A 23,076-nucleotide genomic window follows, 5' to 3' on the forward strand; every position below is an offset into this window, starting at 1 on the left:
ATGCCTTTTCCATATCTACAAAATTAAATACAGATTGATACCTACCCATGATTTCTCTACTATTTATTTTAATAGTATAAATCCATCCCTGATAACTTCTGTTTGGCCTGTATCCAGCTGGTTCTTCTTGTTTCACTTCCACAATTTTTCTCAATCTCTTCTCAAACATGCTCCATAAATCTTCCTTAGAATACTCATTATGGAAATTCCTCTAAAATTCTCATAATCAGTTTTATTTCTCTTTTTTATAGATGAGCAATATGAGAGCTGCTCCAATCACTATGAATTATGGAGTGAAGTCAATGTAAAACTTTTATACCTCCTCATTTGAGCATTTCTTGTCAAATATCCAGCTGTTTCCACATTTCATGCTTCTGATGCCTTCAAATACTGTTATGTATTTCTGGTTGCATTTCTCTTGATTTTTGTTTTATATCACTCCCACAGAAGAAAGGCAATAAAGTCTATTGCAAATAAATGCTGTGAGTAGGCTGGGATCAAGAGCAAAGTAATCTGGTAATATTCTACTCAAAGAGCTAAATGTTGTAGTCCTTGGGGAATAACTTCATGGGAAGGCTATTCCAGAGAACTGAGGCATATGGGAAATAAAACACAACTGGGAGTAGCAGATTCAGTGACTTGACAGTTCAACTATAAAAGGATTTGGGGCAGCTATTGCTCATGTTTCTGCAGGTTTAGCAGAAATGGAGGGAAGGGGGCATAATGGATGCTCATTCTACTAAAGAGCACACCCATAAAAATATCTGTAGAAATATCTAGTGTTTCACTGTAAAAACTGACTATCTCTAACAGACTCTTTTTGGCCATCATTTCATAAGACAGTGGCAGAAAAGAGTCTGTGAGAGAGGATCAATCAACTGAGCCGTCTCTTCTGAAGGTGTATCAAAAATTTTTAGAGGTCTTAGGCACACCATCCCATATGTATGAGCAGTATTCCAAGGGTGAGTATATTTCAGTTATGTACAGAATAAGCAACTGAAAAGAAGAGAAGTAATGTCTTGAGCAAAAAAGGATGTCAAATTTTTTGGAAGCTGAAGATGCTATAGAAGTGATGTGATTATGCCAGGAAAGGCTAAGAATAACAGTCAGCCTGAGAAGAGATATCTGGTCTTGACTATTATGAACATTATCAAAATGTCAGTGGAGAAGAACTAAGGTATTTTTGTGAGAAAACTATAAAAAATTTGTTTCAAAAGCATTGAAGGTGACAAAGATGTTGTCAACACAATGAGGATCATATGGAATTCAGTGTTTAAGGCACTTATTGTAGATGATCTTGAAGCTTGAGACATTTTAACAAAGCAAGTTTTGCATATAAGTATGATGTGAACTGGGGTTTGAGGTTATTGTGAGAAAGTCATTAACACGTTAACTGCCAACTATGAGATAATTCATAGTAGGCAATCTGGCTAAGAGGGCCGACTATGAGTTATCACGTAGTTGCTGGACTTGCCTTTTTTTGTGCAGCTGCAAGTATATTTGTAGTATATAAGCATAACTATGGATAGTTGGCTTCTGGGAAGAGAACAAAAAATCAAGATTGGTGTAGATGAATAGAAAATGTATTCATACAGTGAAAATCAAATGCAAAGTAATAGAACAATTTTATTTTTTGTGATAATTTTTAAAACAACCTTCCAGATAAAGTGCTGGCTTCTCTTCACAGGCTGGACAATAATAACGCGTTTCTCGGTGTTTTTTAGCTTGGGTACAAATTCGACATGGCTTTGTCAGGCACACTTTTTTCAGTAGGTAGGATACTCTCTAAATAATGAACTTCTGATCTAACTTTCGTTGAAACTGGTAGAATCTTTTTTCCAATCAACGCTTCTCTAAATTTTATAAGTTTTATGTTAGAATTAGTTACTTTATGAAAAAAATTTGAATGCATTGTGTATATATATATATATTTCTATAATATGTAATGCAATTTTTAGACCTCATTTTAGACAATCGGCCACCTAACTGTTTTTCTCAGAGCTGAGTAGTACGACAGCATTTGATCTGATCAGTCAATGCAGGGCATTCCCTTATTATAATCTCGAATTATGTTTGGTTTCATAGAAAATTTTCCATTGCGGTTGGACACCTCTACCGTTTCAACAACCATGCATGGTTAGAAATACAAAGTACTTCTCATTTGTCTTTCCATTTACATAGTAGGACCATTTCACTGCTAAAAAACCTCCCCGTTTTCAATTTTCGATTTACCACCTCTATGGGATTTCCCTTTCTGTTATTACGTAGTGTTCCACACACATAAGTTTTTCGTGCAGTCAATATATGAAATGAGAGATATAAAATGAAAATAAACATTTCAAGGAAAGGAAATGATGGGATGGAAATCACTTTGAACCGACAAAGAATAGAAAATGTAAAAAGTTTTGAATACCTTGGGAGTTGGATAACAGAAGACAGTAGATCTAATTATGAAATTAAGAACAGAATTAAAAAAGCAAAACCAGCATTTTTCCAAATATACCACATATTAGGAAAAAACAGAAACCTGAACAAACAGTTAAAAGTAAGAATCCTCAAGACAATGTTCTGGAGCATGGGGATGTATGGATGTGAGTCCTGGACAATCAATAAGGAGATGAGTGATCGATTGAATGCATTTGAAATATGGTGCTTGAGAAAAATGGATCGTATCAGCTGGACTGAAAGAGTGAGCAATGAAGAGGTTCTCAAAAGATTCAAAATGAAAATATCAGCTATCGTATCAGCTGGACTGAAAGAGTGAGCAATGAAGAGGTTCTCAAAAGATTCAAAATGAAAAGAGACTATATGGCTAGTATCCAATGAAGAAAAATAGCGTTTGCAGGACATTTGATGAGGGGTTCTTCTGGAGTGCTTCCCAGAATAGTATTGCAGGGGATAGTGCAGGGAGAGAGAGGAAGACCCCGACTGCAATGGAAAGACAACATCAAAGATTGGATGGGCAAGAATCTTACAGAAGCAAGAAATAGAGAGGCATGGAAGCGGACTGTTCATCATCTGCAACCCTCTTAAACAGGAGGCCACAGGATTAGATTAGATCCATATATAATATGTAACCCTTATTGAGATATTCCTCCAGTAAGTACAAAACAACTTCAATAGTGTGACCCAAATTATGGTCAGTTTCTTCAGATTTACCAGGGTAAATTTTTATTTTCATAACAAGACCATGGGACTCGCACAGTTCATAAAGTTTGATTCTGTATTTGTGTTTTTTATTTTGTATATACTGGCGGAAACTTAAATTTTCCAGGCCACAGCATCGTTAATTCGTCGATACAGATATTTTATCTGGTATAGTTTTGGCACAATATATTATTAAAATGATTCAGCATTGGTCTCTTTGTATAGTCTGTCAGAAGATGGTATTGAGTTATCAGCAAATAACAACTGGAATCTATTTCGACTCCTATGTGATCGCCAAAACATTATATTATAAAGTGGGTTTCTACTCCAGTAATGCTCTATTGTTAAAAAAGAACAAGGGCCCATTTGTAATAAAAGTCCAATAAAAATTTTCATTTCTGTGACGCTGACATCCTTCCATTGTGATGCTCTGTGAGATTTTCTTACTCATGGTAGTTTTGCAATTTCTTGATTAGCATATAAATTAGTTTGTTCAACCAGTAATGCAAAACCAATGTTTGTACTGTAAAATCTGTTGTGTCCAATTTCAAACCAACGTTCTCTTGGAAAATAAATTGTTCAGGATCTTGTTGTATTTCGGTCCACAAATTATCATTCATATTTGATGTTGTTGCTTGGGAAGAATCAGGATTATCTGCAGGCTGGGGAACGACTTCATCTTTGCTGTCCTCACTCGAATTCTCAGAAGGTTCATAATCGCTACTGTCATAACCATCCTCGGCAAAAATCTCATCAAATTCAGACTCAAATGAGAGTAGTCCTCAAGTTCTTCTTGAGTCAGTGGTCTTTTCTTATCCATATTGTGGGATTATAAATATATACTATAATAATAATTATAAAACAAAATACTCAAGAAAGAAGTAAATGTAACATACTCGACTAAGTTTGATTCGCTACTGACAAATTTACACACATATTGCTAACTCTGCTTTAGCGAAACGACGACAAGTCAGAGTGTGTCTGAGTACGAATTAACTCGTAGTTGGCTACTGCGAAGAACTTTCTGTTATATATGCCAACTACGAAATAACTCGTGAGACCTTTTTTTCCCCAAAAAAAACACATTCTGTATGTTTTTTGGCAATTACTATGCATTATAATTAGAGTTTTGAATAATATGATACGATTAAATCAAATTGGCTTCTGAGACCGAATCCGGAAAATTGCCATGGCAGTCAACATGTTAATATATACTGTATATGTGTGTGTGAGGTCTAGCAGAAAAGTAATGACATTTTTTATATCACAACAATTAGTATCAATGTCATACCGACTGTAACATATTATGTAATAACCGTCCTGCTCTTTCTGTCAGTACCAGTTTCTTGTCAGGTAGGGTAAACACTTGTCAAATTTTTGTTTTTTCTAATAAGTTATGCATGGTGCATTCATCACAAAAATGGAAAGTGGAATCTTGAACATTGTGTGATTCAATTTTGTGTTAAACTGAATGAGATTGCTATGAAATATTCAATAAAATTAAGCAGGCATACAGTAATGATTCTTTATCATGTGCTCAAGTGTTTAAATTGCATAAGATGTTTGGGGGGGGGGGGAGCTTGGAAGATGAGGAAGGTGCAGGGTGGCCTGTCACAACAAGAACAAACAGCAACCTCCTGGAGCAACTGTCAATAAAATTTACTACAAAGAAATCCTTGAACAGTTATGGAAATGTGTCTTGTAGGTGCATCCAGAGATTGTAAATAATTGGATCTTGAATCACCATGATGTGCCTTCTTATCCTGCAATGTTCATGAGCATTTAGCCGAAAAATGCATTCCAATGTTGAAAGAGCCACCATACTTGCCTGACTTGTCTCCGTATGACTGTTTTCTTTTCCCCAATCTCAAGAACAAGATGAAAGGTAACATTTTAACCTAGAGATAACATTTGAACCTAGTGCATTTTGTAAATGGGGGGAGTGGGGTTACTTTGAAGGTGACCACGATGTATCAGATAATAAATTAAATACACCATTTTATACAAATTTTGTCTCATTACTTTTCTGCTAGACCTTGTATAAGGAAGGGAGGGAGGGATGAAATAAGAGCCCTGAGGAATACCTGCATTAACATCTTCCACCATTACATGTAGTGAACAACCTGAGAGAAAATTGGCAAACCAGTTTCAAAGGAGAGAGAGTAGAACCATAAGACGATTGCTTGAAGTTGATCTCCCAGTCCATTCATATATAGTTTGATGGAAAACACTTATTGCCCCCCCCCCCCCACACACACACACACACTTTTTTTTAAATGGGCTATATATGGGCTTGCTTCCATGCTGCAGAGTGGATGCCAGTTGAGCATAATATACTGTACATGATAAAGAACAAGTGTTATTTGAGGAAAACATGGCTACAGGATGCATGCAATGCAATGTTCCAAGCAAAGAAGTAGGTGATTTGCCTTCATTACCTATGTACAAAGCTGGATAAGAAGAATGATTAGGAGGTCAATCCAGAAACCCAGCTATAGAGACCAAATGTGGAACTTAATCAAGTCACTTAAGGCCTCCAACAAGGACAATTGGTATCACATGTGATGAAGTTGATCTCCCACCTAATGACAATCACAAACATCCATGTCCATGAAAAGATTCAAACTTGCAACCTGTTAGTTGTAGAAAAGGTATGCTAACCACTCAGCAAACAGGGTGGCATGCATCAGTTCTTAAAAAACACACCAAAGAAAACATTCACCTCCAAACCTCTTCTAGAATAGGTATCAATAATAAATTTAGCAAACTTTGTCTCATTTCTCACAAAAAAGAACCATTTTCCCCCAGCATTGTTTTTGATAACACTCAAATTCCCAGAAAAGATGATATTTCTCTTCTCAGAATTACCCGATATCAAGCTTCTCCTGGAATAAATACATCACAACCATTGCATCCTCAGCTTCCAAAAAACTAGGTTTTCTCTTTTGCTCAAAATGCTACTTTACCTCTAAACAGCTGTTAACATTATACAAATCACAAATCCACCCAGCTATCAAATACTGCTCTCACATTTGGAGTGGGGCTCCTAAAATCTCCCTCAAAAGGCTTGACTCAATACAGAGGAGAGCAATTAGACTGATAAATGACCCATCTCTCACCAACTCGCTCCCCTCACTTTCACACAGATGCTTGGACTCTGCGATTTGTATATTCTATAAATATTTCCATGGGAAATGTTCATCGGAAATGTTTAACATCAATAATTCCCCCACTGTGTACTAAACCCATTGGAACACGTACAGATGCCGCCCAACATCCTTTCACAGTACACCTTGAAACCCACAGAACAAGTTTCTTTTCCTCCTCCTTCATCCCTGCTACTGCACAGCTATCAAATACTGCTGTGGAATAGTCTTCTCCCTGATGTATTTCCCAAGAAATACAACATACAGGCTTTTAAATCAAATATAAATAAGTTTCTCCTTTCCCAACCCACTACCCATATACGGTACTAACGTACTATAGGTTGACCAGCCAACCTCTCATATATGGGCCCAACATTTAAAAAAAAAAAAAAAAGCTTACACGTGAACTTGAATCTCAAAAAGAGCCTTAAATTGCATATTCTGGTCTGTCAACGATAGATCCTTCCAGATGATGCAACAAATTCTGACTCCACGCCAATTTATGTCAATAAAAAAAACTACCAAGAAATATTAAATCATTTCCTAATTTCATATAGAAAAAAAAAAAAGATAAAAAATCTGAAACCAACCCAAATATGAACAGTCAGCAAATAAAGGGTTTAATCATTCAAAAATAAATAATGTTCACTCTATATCAAACTAACTAAAACAATAAATGATGATGATGATGCAAACTTTCATTATAGCAAACTTACAGATCACAGAAACAATTGGTTACAGTGGATAGCTTGCTATAGGGAATTTCCTTTAGAGCAGGTTAGTTATTAGGGATTTTGCTGGGACTTGTTGTTGTTTTTATTACAATGGCAGTGGATATAATGAGAGGTAACTGTAACACATACAAATTCTGTATATTACCACTCTATATATATTTAAAAAAATAAATAAATAAATAAATACTAAATACATGCTTCAGCATCTCATAATAAGATAAATGTTAGCACTCTTTTTTCGCTCTAGAGCAGCAATTTTCAATCTTTTATATCTTATGGCAAACAAGCTAATTATTAAAATTCTACAGCATACCATTCAAGTATTAAAAATTTATCTTCTTCTCCCTACTAAGTATTAGGCCTTACTGGCCTGTTACAGAACTGACTTGAGCTCTTCTAAGTTGTATCCGTCCCGAGGATAAGGTGACTAGCCCTATGCCTCCCAGTATATCCTATGGCTGTATCTCGTGTGTTCACGAGGCCGGTTCACCTGCTTGCAGGAGGAAAAACCCAAGATAAACTGGGGAGAAAAACCCTGCAATCCATGCCCAAGCCTGGCTAACTTGGCTATGTCTGAGAAAGATCCTTAAGCTCCTCATGTCGACGATGGGAATCGAACCCAGGACACTCCTTTCCCAGGCATATGGTTGTGAAGAGCATAGCCACTAGGCTAACTGGGCAGACATTAAAAAATATCAACTGTTTCAAATAAGGACGAAACGCATTGCTTTATGAACCAATCCTATTTTTGAAACATCTCTTTGAAACCCATTTATTTATGATACCTTGTAATGAAATATCTCATGCAAGCAAAATTTTATTGAAGATCATGCTAAATACGATTGAGGCCAAAGTTGAGGCAGAGATGCCCGAGGAACAAGCAGGTTTTAGGAAAAGTAAGGGCACCAGAGTTCAGATCCTTTGCCTTGGACAGATCATAGAAAAATATAAAGAATTCAGATTCCCTCTGGTAATGTGTTTCTTAGACTACTCTAAAGCTTTTGACTGTGTTGAGCATGTGAAACTGTGGGAAGTAATGAAAAGAATGGGTTTTCCTCAACACACAATCAGGTTGATAGCCAACTTGCACAGGGAGCAAGAAGCCACAGTAAGAACAGGTACTGGATTGACTGACTGACTTCAAGTTGGAAAAGGAGTTAGGCAAGAATGTTTACTTTCTCCTCACTTGTTTAGTATATATGCAGAGGACATCATGCATGAAGTATTGGATGAGTTCAGGACAGGAATTAGGATAGGAGGTAGATTGATCAGTAATCTAAGGTATGCTGATGATATAGTACTCCTTTGTAATGACATGGAAGAACTAGGGCTAATTCTTGACAAAGTTAAGAAGATCAGTAATAACAGAGGACTTCAACTCAATCCTAGCAAGACAAAGATTATGGTTCTCAAAGGAAATACAAACAGAGAAGCTCTTGAGAAACAAGTATACCTTAATGGAGAAAGAATTTAAGAAGTCAGCAAGTTTGAGTACCCAGGATCCATTATTAATGTGAAGAATTGCTGTTCAGAAGACATCAGAAGAAGGTTAGGAATGGTTAAAACAACAGTCAGAGACCTGTCTAAAATCCGGAAGGATTGATCTATCTCCATGGGAACAAAGTTGAGGATTTTGGATGCAGCTGTTTTTCCAACAGTGACTTATGAATGTGAGACTTGGAACCTAAAGAAGTCAGATAAGAAATGGATATCTGCTTTTGAGATGTGGTGTTACAGAAGGCTGTTGAGGATATTATATACTGCAAGGCATACAAATGAATGGGTGTTAGAAAAGATCAGTAGAACTTTAAGGCTCCTTAAGGATATTGACAGAAGAAAGTTAAAATATTTTGAACACATAGAAAGGATGGAAGGGGGAACTTCTCAGAACAGTAATAGAAGGTAAAGTTCCTGGAAAAAGAGAAAGGGATAGACCAGCAATGAGATGGATGGATGGTTTGTGTGTGTAGAGTGACTGATCTTCAGAGAGTTGATGCTGCCAGAAAAGCAAATAACAGGACCACATGGTGAGGCCTGGTGTGGCACATCACTGAGCATCGGAGTGACTATACGACATCTGTAGATGCCCAGTGAACATATAGATAGCAATGAAATACAAAAGAATAGTCAAAGTTATTTATAACAGTAATTATTTATTAATTTTTTCTAGCATACATATATGTAACATGAATGTATTTTTTTAATCAATGAGACACCTCACAATTTCACAGATGCTCATGCATAGTTATATAACACAGCATCACAACAAAACAAGGTCATCAAGACTTAGAAAATACCTTCTGCCAATGAGCATGTGTTAATGCAATTGGTGTTTTTTTTTTCTTTATTTGAAACATCTTTCACTGAATTAAAAAAAAAAAAAAAAGAAAGAAAGAAATCCCAAACTGTTTAATCCTAGATATGCAAATTCTACGATCTGTTCCTAATGTATCCTCAGCTCCTTTCTTTGATTTTTTTTTTCTTCCCTATTTCTTTTCATTTTTTCCTCCTCCTTGTATTAGCACCACCACCAAAGGGCAACTTAGCTAATTTTAACATTCAAGTAAAACTTTCATCTTTACATTAAAACTGGATTAAATTAGTGAGGTAGGAAAACTTACCTCCAGTTGCTGCCTATAGCTTCACTACTAAACAATTTAATGCATCAAGCTGGAATACTCGCAATACTAAAATTTCTGAGTACTTAATAATCAAGTTACTTTAAAAGGAAAAATGTCATTTTTAAAAAGTTGAAATGTCATTTCAACTTACCTTCACAGTGTGGTATATTGTTGTGTGTGGGGGGAGACATGTGGAAAGATTCATCTTGCTCTTCGTAATGCCTCTGTTAAGAAATAAAAAAAAAATGTATTTTCAATGACAAATGAAATAACAAGTTACATCTACTTTTATGATGGCCTATATGAATTAATATTAGTATTAACATTTTATTAATACTATTCACTCGTTTTCGTTTAAAAAAAAAAAAACATTTAATTATGTTTTTTTCATTTTTGGCTTGAAAGCTAAGAAGGAATTTGGTAAATATATTAAGCATACAACAAATATACAAAGGTTGACTAATTAATTATATCAATTATATTATCCTTTCTTCTCTGTATCCATACAGAGAAGATAATAAAATACAACAATTACAACACTAGACAGAGAATGTTAATAGTCTGTATACTTTTAATAACTTTTAAAGCTGTTTAATGGTGTAACTTAAGGAAATTAACTTAAAGCTGTTGTTTCTCATTAAAAGATGCATTTTCCTTGCATTCTGGAAGCAGATGAGTCATTTAGGTACTTAATTTTCTAAGAAAATTGAAGAGGAAATGAAGAGTATAAAGTGCAGGCTAGAAAGGTGATGAGCATGGTAAAGAAAGAAAAGGTGCAGTATGAGAGGAGAGGCCATTTCTGCTATATGGCAAGCAAGAGAAGGAATAATTATTGCAGAATTAACACTGGTGGATAGTCATGGCAGCAGAATAACAGCTGCAAAGGATATAGTGGAATTATTGAACACTTTATCAGCATATATTATACTGGTGCAAATGATGAAGTGCAATATATAGAAGAAAGGAGAATTGGATACTGAGAAAGGAATACTGAGAGAATTGGAAGTGGAAGAATCAGGAGTATCAAATGTTGGTTGGGTTAGATGTTAATAAGGCTGTGGGAATGGATGACATATCACCATCTATTCTTAAAGAATGTGCAAGACAGTTGCTATGCCCTTGTTCCGGTTATTTAATGAAAGTCTTGCAATAGGTAAGGTTACTAAGGAATAGAAAGAAAGCAAAATAGTACTACTCCACAAGCATGATTCTAAGACAGAGGTCTCCAACTATAGACCAGCCTGTATAACTGTGATTGTGGTCAAGGTGATGGAGAGATTGGTAAGAAACAGACTACAGGATTGGATTGATGGACATAGAATTCTTCATGGTGGTCATCATGAATTGGTAAAGAGTAGGTTCTGTTTAATAATTTGTTTGCATTTTATGATAAGGTAACAAGTGTATTAGATAAGGGAGAAAATCATTCTTGGACTTTGCAAAAGTATTTGATAGATAACCACATGATAAGTTGGTGTACAAGCTGCAAAGGATGGGAATAGATAGTATATTGGTTATATGGATCAGATTGGCTGTCTGAATGATACTAGCAGATTGTGTATGACGGAGCGGTGTCTGAAAAAAAAAAAAAAAATAAATAAATAAATAATAAATAATAAAAGAGGGTAACCAGTGGCATGCCCCAGGGTTCTGTTCTTGGGCCCCTGCTGTTTAACTTGTTTGTAAATGATAAATCATGTGGATTGACTGGGGATCTTCAGCTGTTTGCTGATGATGCAAAGTTGAGAATAATTATAAGTAACACTGCGGATGTTAACTCTCTTCAGGAAGATTTGAATGGGCTTCCTACTTGGACAAAGGAGTGGGGTTGTAGTTTTAATATCAATAAGTGCACGGTGTTGCATTTTGGAGTGCAGAAATATGAGGTACTGCAGGAAGTAGATGAGATTAGAGATTTGGGAGTGATGGTTGAGAGTAGACTGAAGTTCAGAGGGCATATTGCTAGTGTTGCAAAAGTTGCACATCGTAGTGCTGCTATGATAAGTACTCTAACATGTAGGGATAAAGAAGTGGTTGTGCCGCTATATAAAGCACTGGTCAGACCACACTTGGAATATTGTGCTCAAATCTGGCCACCTGGTTTTCAATGTGATGTGGAGACATTGCAGAGGCTCCAGAGGCAAGTGACTAAGACAATATCAGGACTTTGGAATTCTGGCTATGGAAAGAGGTTGAAGAGATTTATTTCCATTTTTTTAATTTATATTTTGCTTTGTTTTCTATGAACGTTCTTTTATTCACTAATGATTAGTGTACACGTTTTTATATAGTAACATATACATACATTCTTCAACCAATATAAATGTATTTCAAGAACAAGTAATTCCAATACATAAAAGAATTTCAAAAAGTTTTTTTCATTTCTAACTTGCATGTGGGTATCCATTTCTTGGATTTCATTTGTCTATTTGGAGTTGTGTAATTTCACATTCCTGAGTGGTAGACAAGCATGAATCTGCATATTTGGTGCTTTCTTGTACCATGAATTCCAATCAGGTCATCGATAAGGAACACAGAGTACACTGCAAATGGATTTTCTGCATCATCATCGTCATCATCAAATTCCTGGCATGTACCCTCAAGGGGTGTACAGGATATGATAGTACAACATGAAAAAAATTACATCATTACTAACTTCCTATCTACAATTTTCCTCCAAGTCAGTCTGTTACTTGTAAAGACTCCAACACTATCAGATCTTATATTTCTATCATCTAAGGCACTTTGTACCATATCAATCCTCCTATATCTTGGTCTTCCTCTGGGTCGTTTTGCTGCCAACCTGGCAGAGAACACTTGTTTTGCTAATCTTTCTTCGCCCATTCTGTTTAAGTGACCATACCACCTGAGATTAGCTCTGCTAACGCATTCCTGTATGCTGACAATGTCAAGTTCTTTCCTAATATCCTCGTTTTTAATATGATATTGCCATTGATGCCATCTGTTCATGCCTCTAATCTTTCTCAGGACTCTCATATCTGCAGTCTCTAGTCTCCACACACATATTTTACTTCTGACCCAGCTCTCAGATCCATAAGTTAAAATTGGTTTGAACGCTGTCTTGTATAGAGCTAATTTAGCTGTATAAAAGACAGTGTTCCGACTAATTTCTCTCTTATTCCATATGAATTTATTCAATTGACTTCCCACCATACCAGCTTTGCTGATTCTTTTGTCTATTTCTATATTGAATTTACCATCTTCAGTAAAAATCGTGCCTATGTAGCTGAAATGTTTTACTTGTTCCACAGGTTCTCCATTCACAACACAGTTGATATTTTCAGTGATTCTGCCTATTTTCATTGTCTTTGTCTTTTTATTGCTGACCATCATAGTTATTACAACAGTTATTCAATGTAGTCAGTGAATCTTGCAGACTTGTGGCGGATTTATTTAGAAGTATAACATCGTCTGCATAAAGCAAAGAGCTGACATTAACATCTCCAATCGTGATATCATGTTTAATACCACTTTCCTTCAATAATGTCATCCATATAGATAATGAATAACAGAGGGGATAACGTACATCCTTGTCTCACACCAGATTTAACATTAAACCATCTTCCTGTACTTCCTTCAATTCTAACTGCTGACTTACAACTCAAATAAAGACTGAGTATTGCTTGATATAATGCTCCATTCACATACAACTGTAGCATTTTGAATAGCTTCTCTCTTGGCACCTTGTCATATGCCTTTTCCAAATCGACAAAACTTAAATACAGATCTTTGTTATATTCCCATGCTTACTCGACTATTTGTCGAAAAGTGAAGATCTGATCCTGACAGCCTCTATTTGGCCTGAATCCAGCTTGTTCTTCACCAAGCTTTTCTTCCACAATTCTTCTCAACCATTTCTCAAGTATACTTGCATAGATCTTGCCAGGAACACTCAGTAGGGAAATACCTCTGTAATTCTCACATTCAGTTTTATTTCCCTTTTTATACATGGGTACAATTAGAGCTCTACTCCAATCATCGGGAATTCCTCCCTCTGTCCAAGCTTTCTGAACTATGCAGTGCAGCCACTGTAAGACTTTTATACCACCATACTTCAGCATTTCTGGTCGAATATCATCTACTCCTGCTGCCTTTCCACATTTCAAGCCTTTGATGGCTTTTTCTACTTCAAGTATGGATATGTATTCCTGACTGCATGTCTGGTCAGTGTTTTTTACCACTGTGCTGTCATCATTGCTTGTTTCATTTAGCAGTTTTTCAAAGTAATTACTCCATACTTCAAGGATATCTTTTTCTCCCATTTTCATGTCACCTTTATCATCTCTAACTCCTTTTACAGCACTCTTTCCTCCATTCCTAAGCTTCTTCAACAACCTCCAGAATATTTTGCCACCTTCTTGATATTTATTTTCTATATTCTTGCCAAAGTCCTCCCATGACTTTTGTTTAGCTAGTTTTATACAGTGTTTAGCATTCTTGCATTTGTCTCTATATTCTCTAAGAGCACAAGCTGACTTATTTGACAGGAACTTTTGATGTGCTTTCTTCTTTTCCTTCACTGCCTCTTTAACTTCCTGTGTCCACCAGAGAGTTCTGATTTTTTTATCTTTGCAGACAAACTCACCACATGCTCTCTGGAAGAATCAATCAATGTTTTCTTCAGAGTTTGCCACTGAATCTCCAAGGTTTGATTCCTGTTCTCAAACTCTTTCATGTTTTCTTGAATAATCTTTGTGTATTTTAGTCTACAGTTCACATCTGAAAGCTGCTCAACTTTTATTTGCTTTAAAACTTTCGTACATGTTATTCTTTTCAATATGAAATTCAATTTTATTCTGCTCAAGACTAAATAGTGATCACTTCCAATTTCAAATACTCTGTACACTCTGGTGTCCTGCACCAGGGAGAAAACATCACTATCAACAATAACATAGTCAATGAGACTTTTCTTATTTCTAGCCCCTTCTCTCCATGTGAATTTGTGCACATTTTTATGTTGGAACATGGTGTTAGTAATAACCAGTCCATGTCCTGAGCAGAAATCCACCTGATATTTGCCATTATTATTAGCTTTGCTCTTTTCTCCAAATTTTCCCAAAACATTTTTGTATGTCTGACAATCATTTCCAACTCTGCTATTTAGATCTCCAACAAGGATCAATTTTTTCTTTTTCATTGTGTCAGTTGCTTTTTCTAAAGCATCAAAAAATTCCCCACTTCTACCTTAGTAGAACCTTCTGTGGGACCATAGGCACAAATAAGTCTCATTGTCCAGTTCCCCATTCTCATATTTGCCCACATTACTCTACTTGAGACTGCCTGCCATTCAAGAAGATTAGCCTCGTATTTTGTGTTGAATACTATAGCTACTCCTTCTTTTCCTTGATTGTCATTGCTTGAATATAACATTTTGTATTTATTGCTCAGAAAGATCTCACCCGTTTTTGGTCATTTTTGTTTCAGTCACCCCTATTATGTTGATCTGGTACTTATCTAATTCCTCAGCTAGCTCCATTTCTTTGCCTTTCAGGCTTCTTAAGTTGATAGTACCGATCTTTAACTCTGGTGATGTTGAGTTGGGGTTTGTTATCAGATTTGTTCCAGTAGCTGATTTTTCACTGTTCGCCCTGGTTCCCTGGCAAAAACAACGGGGGACTTTAACCTTGTTTAACCAGGCGATGCCCCAGCTGGCATGAAATTTTGTCATGTTGTACCATCATTTTTTATTTTGGTTTATTTTCTGCATCGTGTGGTAAAAGAAGTTGCTTGTTTGTTTTTATGTTTTTATTTCATCTTTTACTTAAACAAGATTTCAAGAATGCAATCACACTACCTATTAAAGTGGCTTTTTTTACCTTTGTAAAAATGTAAAAATCTCCAGATTTTTTACATCCATCAAAACCTCCCCATAATCCCATGAAAAAAACAGGCATTGAGATTCATTGCTATTGGGATATTTGCTATGTAGGCCAGAGGAGATCTGCATGTCTGAACATGTAAAAGACATCAAAAATCAGACTAAGCATCTAACATAACTACAACAGTCCATCAATTAGTTTGGCAACACACAAAAATATCAAATGTTGATCATAATTATTTTACAAGGAAGTTCAAGGAAGCCTCACAAATGCTTAGGTCCCCCCCCCCCTCACACACACACACACAAGGTAACAAAAATCTTGCACCAAATTTGGTCTGCTTTCATTAAAAATCTAAATGCCATGGACCTGGGATATGATAAGTGTGATGCTACAGAACGTGACAGCAACAACTAGCAGTGTTCTAACATCCATACAGTTATGAATTTAACTTGTTTTTTTTTATTCTGGTTACTTATTTGTATGCACCAATGAAGTTCCGATAACATCTAATACGTGTAATTAGTTGTTTCTATTCTTTTGTTGTGTATGATGCTTTTTTTTTTACTAGTACCCTTGAAGATGGAAGCCTGACACCTTACAAAACTTGTAAGGTTCTAATTGCTTATTTTATTAAATCTGTTATTTACCTTAAAAATGTGATCTCAATACCAAAAGTTTCCCACAGAACTGCTAAGCCACAGAAACTTATGTTTTAAACAAGTGGTTTTATTGGATCATTAAATACAGTACAAAGATTTTTAGTCTGTGTACTATATATTTAATGACAATTTATGTAATTAGAGACAAATGGAATGAAAATGACCCTACATAATGAAAAACACCTTCCCTCCCACAGACACTATATTGCATACATGTGCAAGCAAACAAAATTTTAATGTAGCATCAAACACAGTATTTAACTAAATATATTGTTCCTAATATCCTCTTTCAAATTTTCAGTTGCAGAAAATGCATGGTAACAAGTTTATAACTAGTCAATATCCATTTACTGTCCAGCTTCAAATCAACTTCTCTTCCTCATGCTGCTTTCCCAAAGACTATAACCTCAAGTAATTCATAAAACACACACCAAAAGCTTCCTCTTTTCTCTTTAACCTCTCCTAATATGTGTGTCTGATATATTAAAAAAACTAAATATAAAAAAAAAATATTCCTTTTTTCTCTGTCATTGAATTTCTTCAAAAGATCTGGCATTGTCTTCTTATATATCCTAAAAGAAAAAGAACAAATTATTACAATTTGATGAAACATAGAGGTTAAAGGGTTTTAAGATATGTTCTTTCCTGTAGTTATATCAGTTGCTTTAATATCATTTTTGTTCCAGGTGTTTATCAGAACTTTTCAGCACCCTCCCATGCACATATATGGCTATCGTGCATTAGATTAAGTTAAAAATAAATGTCTGCATTCAGCATCAAAACAATTTTGAATGTGGTTTAAGGTATCATCTAATAGCAAATGCAGTTGGTTGTCAGTTTATGAACTTCCAATGTATGCAATATTGATTTTAAAATACCTATGGATATTGGACTTTTTTTTAGTAGCTCATAGGTGACTCTCACTATAGCAAATTCAGAGGACCCATAAGGATATCTCATTACTGTGGAAATGCATTACAGCCAACTATAGTGATATTTTTTCCCTAGTACTGTACTTACAGGGCACTGGTTGAGACTTGTGAATACTTTGTTCTAGTGAATGAACTTGTTATAGCAGTGTCTGCTATAGTAAGAGTCAACTGTATATGAATTCAGTAAAATAATGTTCCCTACAGCGGAAGCTAACTGGATCTAAAAAAGTCTACATTGATTTTTAAAAAAATGCATATTCAGCAATTCAGAAAAAACTAAACTACTGTAGAAGCAAATCAATAAATTAAGTTGTGAAACTTATGTTCATTATATAGGCATCTTCAACAAAAGAATTTCTATCAAAACATTATTAGAATTGTTTTCTCCTCTCTTTCCATTCCCAATAAGTTACAGTCATATATTTATTTGAAATATTCACATCTTAATATTGTTTTTAATGTCTCACCTGTTTTGTACGTGAAATATATGAATGTGCATGCCTTTTCCTTATATGATCCATAAACCACCCTTGTTCTGCTCTCTTTTTCAGTGTTGAATTCCAGTGGTTTTTTATTGCATTGTCAGTCCTATAAAAGCAAATCCAATTGAATTAAAGAACTTGAGATTATAAACAAAGCCTAAAGTATATACAATGATCAGTTTAATGCCTTTATAGATAGAAAGCAATTTCAATGTCACCTCTGTGAACATAGGTATACTTATAAAATAAACAACACAGTGAAAGTATATCAATTCCCTCCAAAATTATTCCAAATCAACAGCATAATCTGTATACCTATTGGAGACAGGTATTTACATTGTCAGAAACAGCACTTGGTAATGTAATGAAGATTGCAATACCATAGCATCATTCATGCTCTTACCACTCTGAGATGGACTAAGTTTCCTGGGGGAAGACTGATAATAATAATAATCCTTATTCTACTATATATACACAAATAACAAAAAGCCACACTTCCCTCAAAATACATTCTCATTTCCTTTACAAATAACTGTTTCTACTAGTTTTACTAGGTTCAGTGCCTTTTATTTTAAATGATTATGTGTTCTGAAAATTTTTGAATTCAGCAAAATATCAGGGGCTTAATAAATTAACTTATCACATTTTGTTTGTATAAAGAATTTGAGTTAATATGGTTTGTTTAGAAGAAGCAACAACATTGTATGGATGCAAAAACAGCTACATTCTTCATTAATGATAATACTCTGCAATGAGTTCTTTGGAGGTGTTATGTAAGAATAATAATAATAGTACTGCTTCTGCAGATACCATGCCACAACACAATTTTACACAGCACAAAATAATTGCATACTAAAACTTATCTTGAAGCTGCTTGGAACAGCACTCATTGAGAGAGACCAAGTCCAATCAAATAAATCATCAATAATGTTTTTCTCCTGATACTGATGTATTGGGAAAATAGGCAATGTTTTTGACAACACTATCCACTCCATTGAACTTAATTATGGCAAAGTCACTCATTATACTAATGAAAAGTCCACCCCAGGAAAAGAAATCTCATCAATACTGCTAAGGGAAATTCATTATAACAAGTTATTTCTTTGCTTCCTGCAAATATGTGATAGTGAGAGTCAACCATATTAACAAATCTATCTACACAATGAATGAGAGAGGTAAGTAAACTAGCACAGTTAATCCACCTTACGATTTTATGTAGCTACATAAGACTTTGGTCACATTTCACTATCCCAATCTTCACAATAAAGCAATGACAAAGAAAGGAGGTGAGTAAGCTGTATCCCAACTAACAATCACTTTTAGTAGTTAGATTCATACTTCCAAGTAATAAAGGAGATGTGTCAAAATCTATTTGAAGGTCTCTAATACCACTTTTAGGGAATGTAAGAACAAGAAACTTACAAGCCACTGTTCCATGCTAGGTCTGGTCATGCAGAAACTTATAGCCCACAATCATGTAAATCTTATACTCACAAAACACAAACAACTAAGTTCATAGGTTCCAAGTAATAAAGGACACATCTCCTTTATTACTTGGAAGTATGAATCTAACTACTAAAATGCATACCAACAGGTCTAAAAATCATACTGTAGTACATGATCAACAATATATTCACACATACTTGACATAACATAGTTACCAATACATCATTAAAATATCATCCAACAGCCCTTCTGACCAGCAAACCTCAGGTATCAACTCAACTTGCAAATTCTAGCCTCATTTCACATTTGTTTTTGGCATAATGAAGAAGGTTTTAAATAGCCCATAAAATAATCCTAAGTTTGCTTAGAACATGGGATGATGTGCAGGATATGATGATAGGCAAAACATGCACATCAGCCCACAATTTGGTGAATAATTTCTAACCAGCATTAAGTCTATTATATGGGTTACACTTTAATTACAATAACTCAATAAACATGCTGCATGAATATTAAATATATTATGTAACTTAAGTAAATTGTTATTGCCAGCCTAGTTGGCTGTGTCGTTAGCATACCCACTCTCCAACCAAACAGGCTGTGTATTTGAATGAGAAATTGAGTAAGAATCACATACAGCTGGAAAGGAAACAAAAAAAAAGTTAAAATCTGTCGGGCAGTGAATTATTATCATTTGGATTGGTATCACCACTGAGTCAAAAGACTCATCACAAGATGAGACTTAGAAATGGACAAGACACTGTGTCCATTTACTACACCTGTGGAAAATTTCACAGTACTCTTTTGTATATGCACCACTGTGCAGATATGCATTGTATCACTGATGACTGTCCCCAGGAACTTGAACATACTCTTAAATAGTGCTAGTAATTGGTTAAGTGAACTACCAATCTATATATAGTTTTAGAAGATTAAATGTTAGATGTGACCATATGGAAGACCTAATAAATTACAGATTAATTTTTTAAAAAAATGGTTTGATAGGATGCTAGAAATAATGCAAACATAATCATATAGTACTGTCATAGTATGCTGTACTATGACAGTACTACATGAGGGTAAATATCAGGAATTTGATGATGATGATAATGATGATAGAACTGCATGTGACTACATAATTCAGATACTATTCAATTTTTGAGGTATCCAGCACAAGTTCAGCACAAGCTGAACTTGTGCAGGAAAGAAAAATGAAGAAAGCAGGTGACAGTACTGTATTTTTAAAAGCATTTTTCACATACATCAAATAAATATTATAATGAATAATTATCATCCGAGAAATATTTAAACATATTTTCGAACTTTCTACTCATCTTGAATCTCCAGATGAAGAAGAAGAAGAATTAAGCATCTATTTATCTTGTTGTGCATTCCAGAATATCCACAGATTTAATGAGTTGAGATTCACTGGCCCTTATTTCAATCCATGTGTTGGATGTTCTGGAACTACAAGATACAGATACCCAGTCCTCCATTCAGAAACTGTGTATGTCTCAACATTGCAGCTACAGATTTGCATCAATAACTGGAAAAGATGCCATATAATTGGAATTAATGCTAAGGTAGGTACAGGCCATTATGATATCAGGCAGGTGAACAAAATTCCATGTACAGATGATTCTTATTAGAGCAAACTTGTAGAAACCACAGAAAAAGAACGCTATAGTATTTTTAGAACAGCATTAGTCTAAATTTGGTAGTTTGTTATATACAATAACAAGTCTGTGTTATAATGATGGTTGCCATAGTGAGAGTCAAATGTAAGACACACACACACACACACACACACACATCTGCAAACTAATCTATTGTTAGATATCATTTATACTGCTTAGACCTGACAAAAATAGACTTTGTAACCATTCAAAAACATGCATATGACTTGCAGTGAGTATAATACACTGAATTACAAACACTTAACGGTATTTATAAGCAACCCTTCTTAAAGAGAATAGTGTTTCAGATAAAAAAAAGTACTTTAAACAGTGTGCTGTATATCCATATTGCATTTCCAAGATTTCATGAATTATGAAGTCTATTTCTAATATATATCAGGATGCCTCTCTACAATCTTTCCTCAAAAGAATTTTATTTATTTTTATGTGCACAACATAAAAATAAATAAAATAACAATTAAATAACAATTTCAAGTCAATTATTTTTATGTGTGTTGAGGCTTAAGTGTTGTGAAGAATTCATGTTAGAGGTTTCATGGAATATTAACAGCACTGAGAAAGGATTAAAACTAATTTTAATACTTCCAATATTTCGTCTTCGTCACAGAGACATCTTCGAGGATTACAAAAACTTTTTGTAACAACACACACACAAATACAATACAAAGTGAAACTAAACTCCTATCTAGGTGATGCGCCCTCTATGGGCATTTGAAGGTGGCCTGGGATGTAAAGAGGGATCACTGATAATTAAAGTTTCCCAAATTTTGGAAAGTTTAATGCAACCGTATTTGTTTAAATTAGGTTGATTCCTGAGTGCAGATGCAAATTCAAAGAACGGTCTTTCTTTTTTGAATTTACTATGGTGGAGCATGGTAGTTTTTTTCCGGGAGATCCTGTGGGATGTATCCAAAACATGGTCTGCAAGGCCAGATTGACCATAAACCCTCTTTGCAGATGTAAGAACTGTGTTCTTCTAACCGGATGGATGCTGACCTGCCTGTTTGTCCGAAGTAGGCAAGTTTACAGGAACAAGGTACTCTATATACACCATGCACTGAAAGAGGAGGGAGCTGGTCTTTAGTGGAGCGGATAAGGGTAGCAAGTTTACGGTGGGGCTTAAAAGCTGTATGGAGGTTGTAATTTTTTAATGATCTGGCTATTTTTTCTGAAGTACCACGGATGTAAGGAATGGTGATGGCATTTCTGAAGTCCTTCTGAAGAGATGGATGGGGAAGGACTTCATTATTTTTTTAATTCTGTAGTCATTATAGCCATTGGAAATGAAGGTGTTGTGTATATGTTTGAGTTTGGTTGAAAGGGCAGTTTTACTGGAACAAAGATTGTGGGCCCTATTGGTCAGAGTTTTAATAATGCCATATTGCTGGGAGGGGTGGTGGTGGGAGAGTTTGTGAATGTATCTGCCTGTATGAGTAGGTTTTCTATATACAGAGAAAGAAAGGTTACCATTAGGAAGGCATGTTACTAAGGTGTCTAGGAAGGGTAAACTATTGTTATTTTTCTTTTCCATCGTAAACTGGATTCTTGAATGTAGAGTATTGAGGTGACTGAGGAAGGAATCTAATGTGTCTGGACCATGAGGTCAAATAGAGAACACATTATCTACATATCTTAGCCATATAGAAGGTTTTAGAGGGGAAGAGTCAATGGCTCGTTTTTCAAAATTTTCCATGTAATAATTGGCAAGAGGGGTGAGAGGGGGGGGGGGGGGGAAACCGGTGGCAGTTCCCTCTATCTGTTTGTAGATTTTGTTCTTCCCAGAGAAATAACCAGAGTTGATGGCAAAGGAAAAGAGCTCTAAGATATCAGAAGGAAAAACGTTTTTTAAGAGTGTTAGGGTGTCAATTAGGGGAATATTTGTAAACAAATGTCAAAGCTGACCAATATATCTGTATTATTTAAAGTAAGATTTTCAATTAAGTTTTTAAAATGGGTGGAGTTTTTTACATAAGATGAGGTGAGACCAGTGAAGGGGGGGGGGGGGTCAAAGAGTTAGCTAGCTGCTTTGATAATTTGTAGCAAGGTGCATTGGTGGCATCTACTATAGGTCTTAGGGGAGAATTAGGTTTATGGATTTTGGGTAAACTGTATATCCGGGGGTGACGAGAACATAATGGTTTGAGTTTTTTTGTAATGTTAGGAGGCCAGGAAAAAACTTTTTTAAGTAGGTTTTTTAATTTTTTAACTTGAGTTTTTGTGGGATTGTGTTCCAGTGGTATGTAGGTAGCACGATCACAGAGAATAATATCCATTTTCCGATTATATTCTGAGGCGTTGAGAACAACAGTGGCATCATCCTTATCAGCTCTGGTGATGACAATACTTTTTTCTTTCCGTAATTTTTTGAG

The 23,076-nt window shown here is 35.2% G+C and overlaps 1 protein-coding gene across 5 annotated transcripts in view; it reads right to left on the bottom strand.

Moving 5' to 3' along the window:
- LOC150092256 (myb-related protein B-like) overlaps positions 1-23,076 on the bottom strand; it is a 248,286-nt gene that overhangs the window by 108,924 nt on the left and 116,286 nt on the right. For all 5 annotated transcript variants that reach the window (XM_090414888.1, XM_090414885.1, XM_090414886.1 and 2 more), the window contains 2 exons: positions 17,550-17,670; positions 9,800-9,872 (listed from right to left, as the gene is read on the bottom strand). In XM_090414888.1, the coding sequence (XP_090271014.1) occupies positions 9,800-9,872; positions 17,550-17,670 (194 nt within the window). The remainder of the gene's footprint in view (positions 1-9,799; positions 9,873-17,549; positions 17,671-23,076) is intronic.

Source organism: Typopeltis vanoorti, chromosome 26 (genome assembly GCF_054136105.1).
Source record: "Typopeltis vanoorti isolate ZY-2024b chromosome 26, IOZ_Tvanoo_1.0, whole genome shotgun sequence".
Classification (NCBI taxonomy): Eukaryota; Metazoa; Arthropoda; class Arachnida; order Uropygi; family Thelyphonidae; genus Typopeltis; species Typopeltis vanoorti.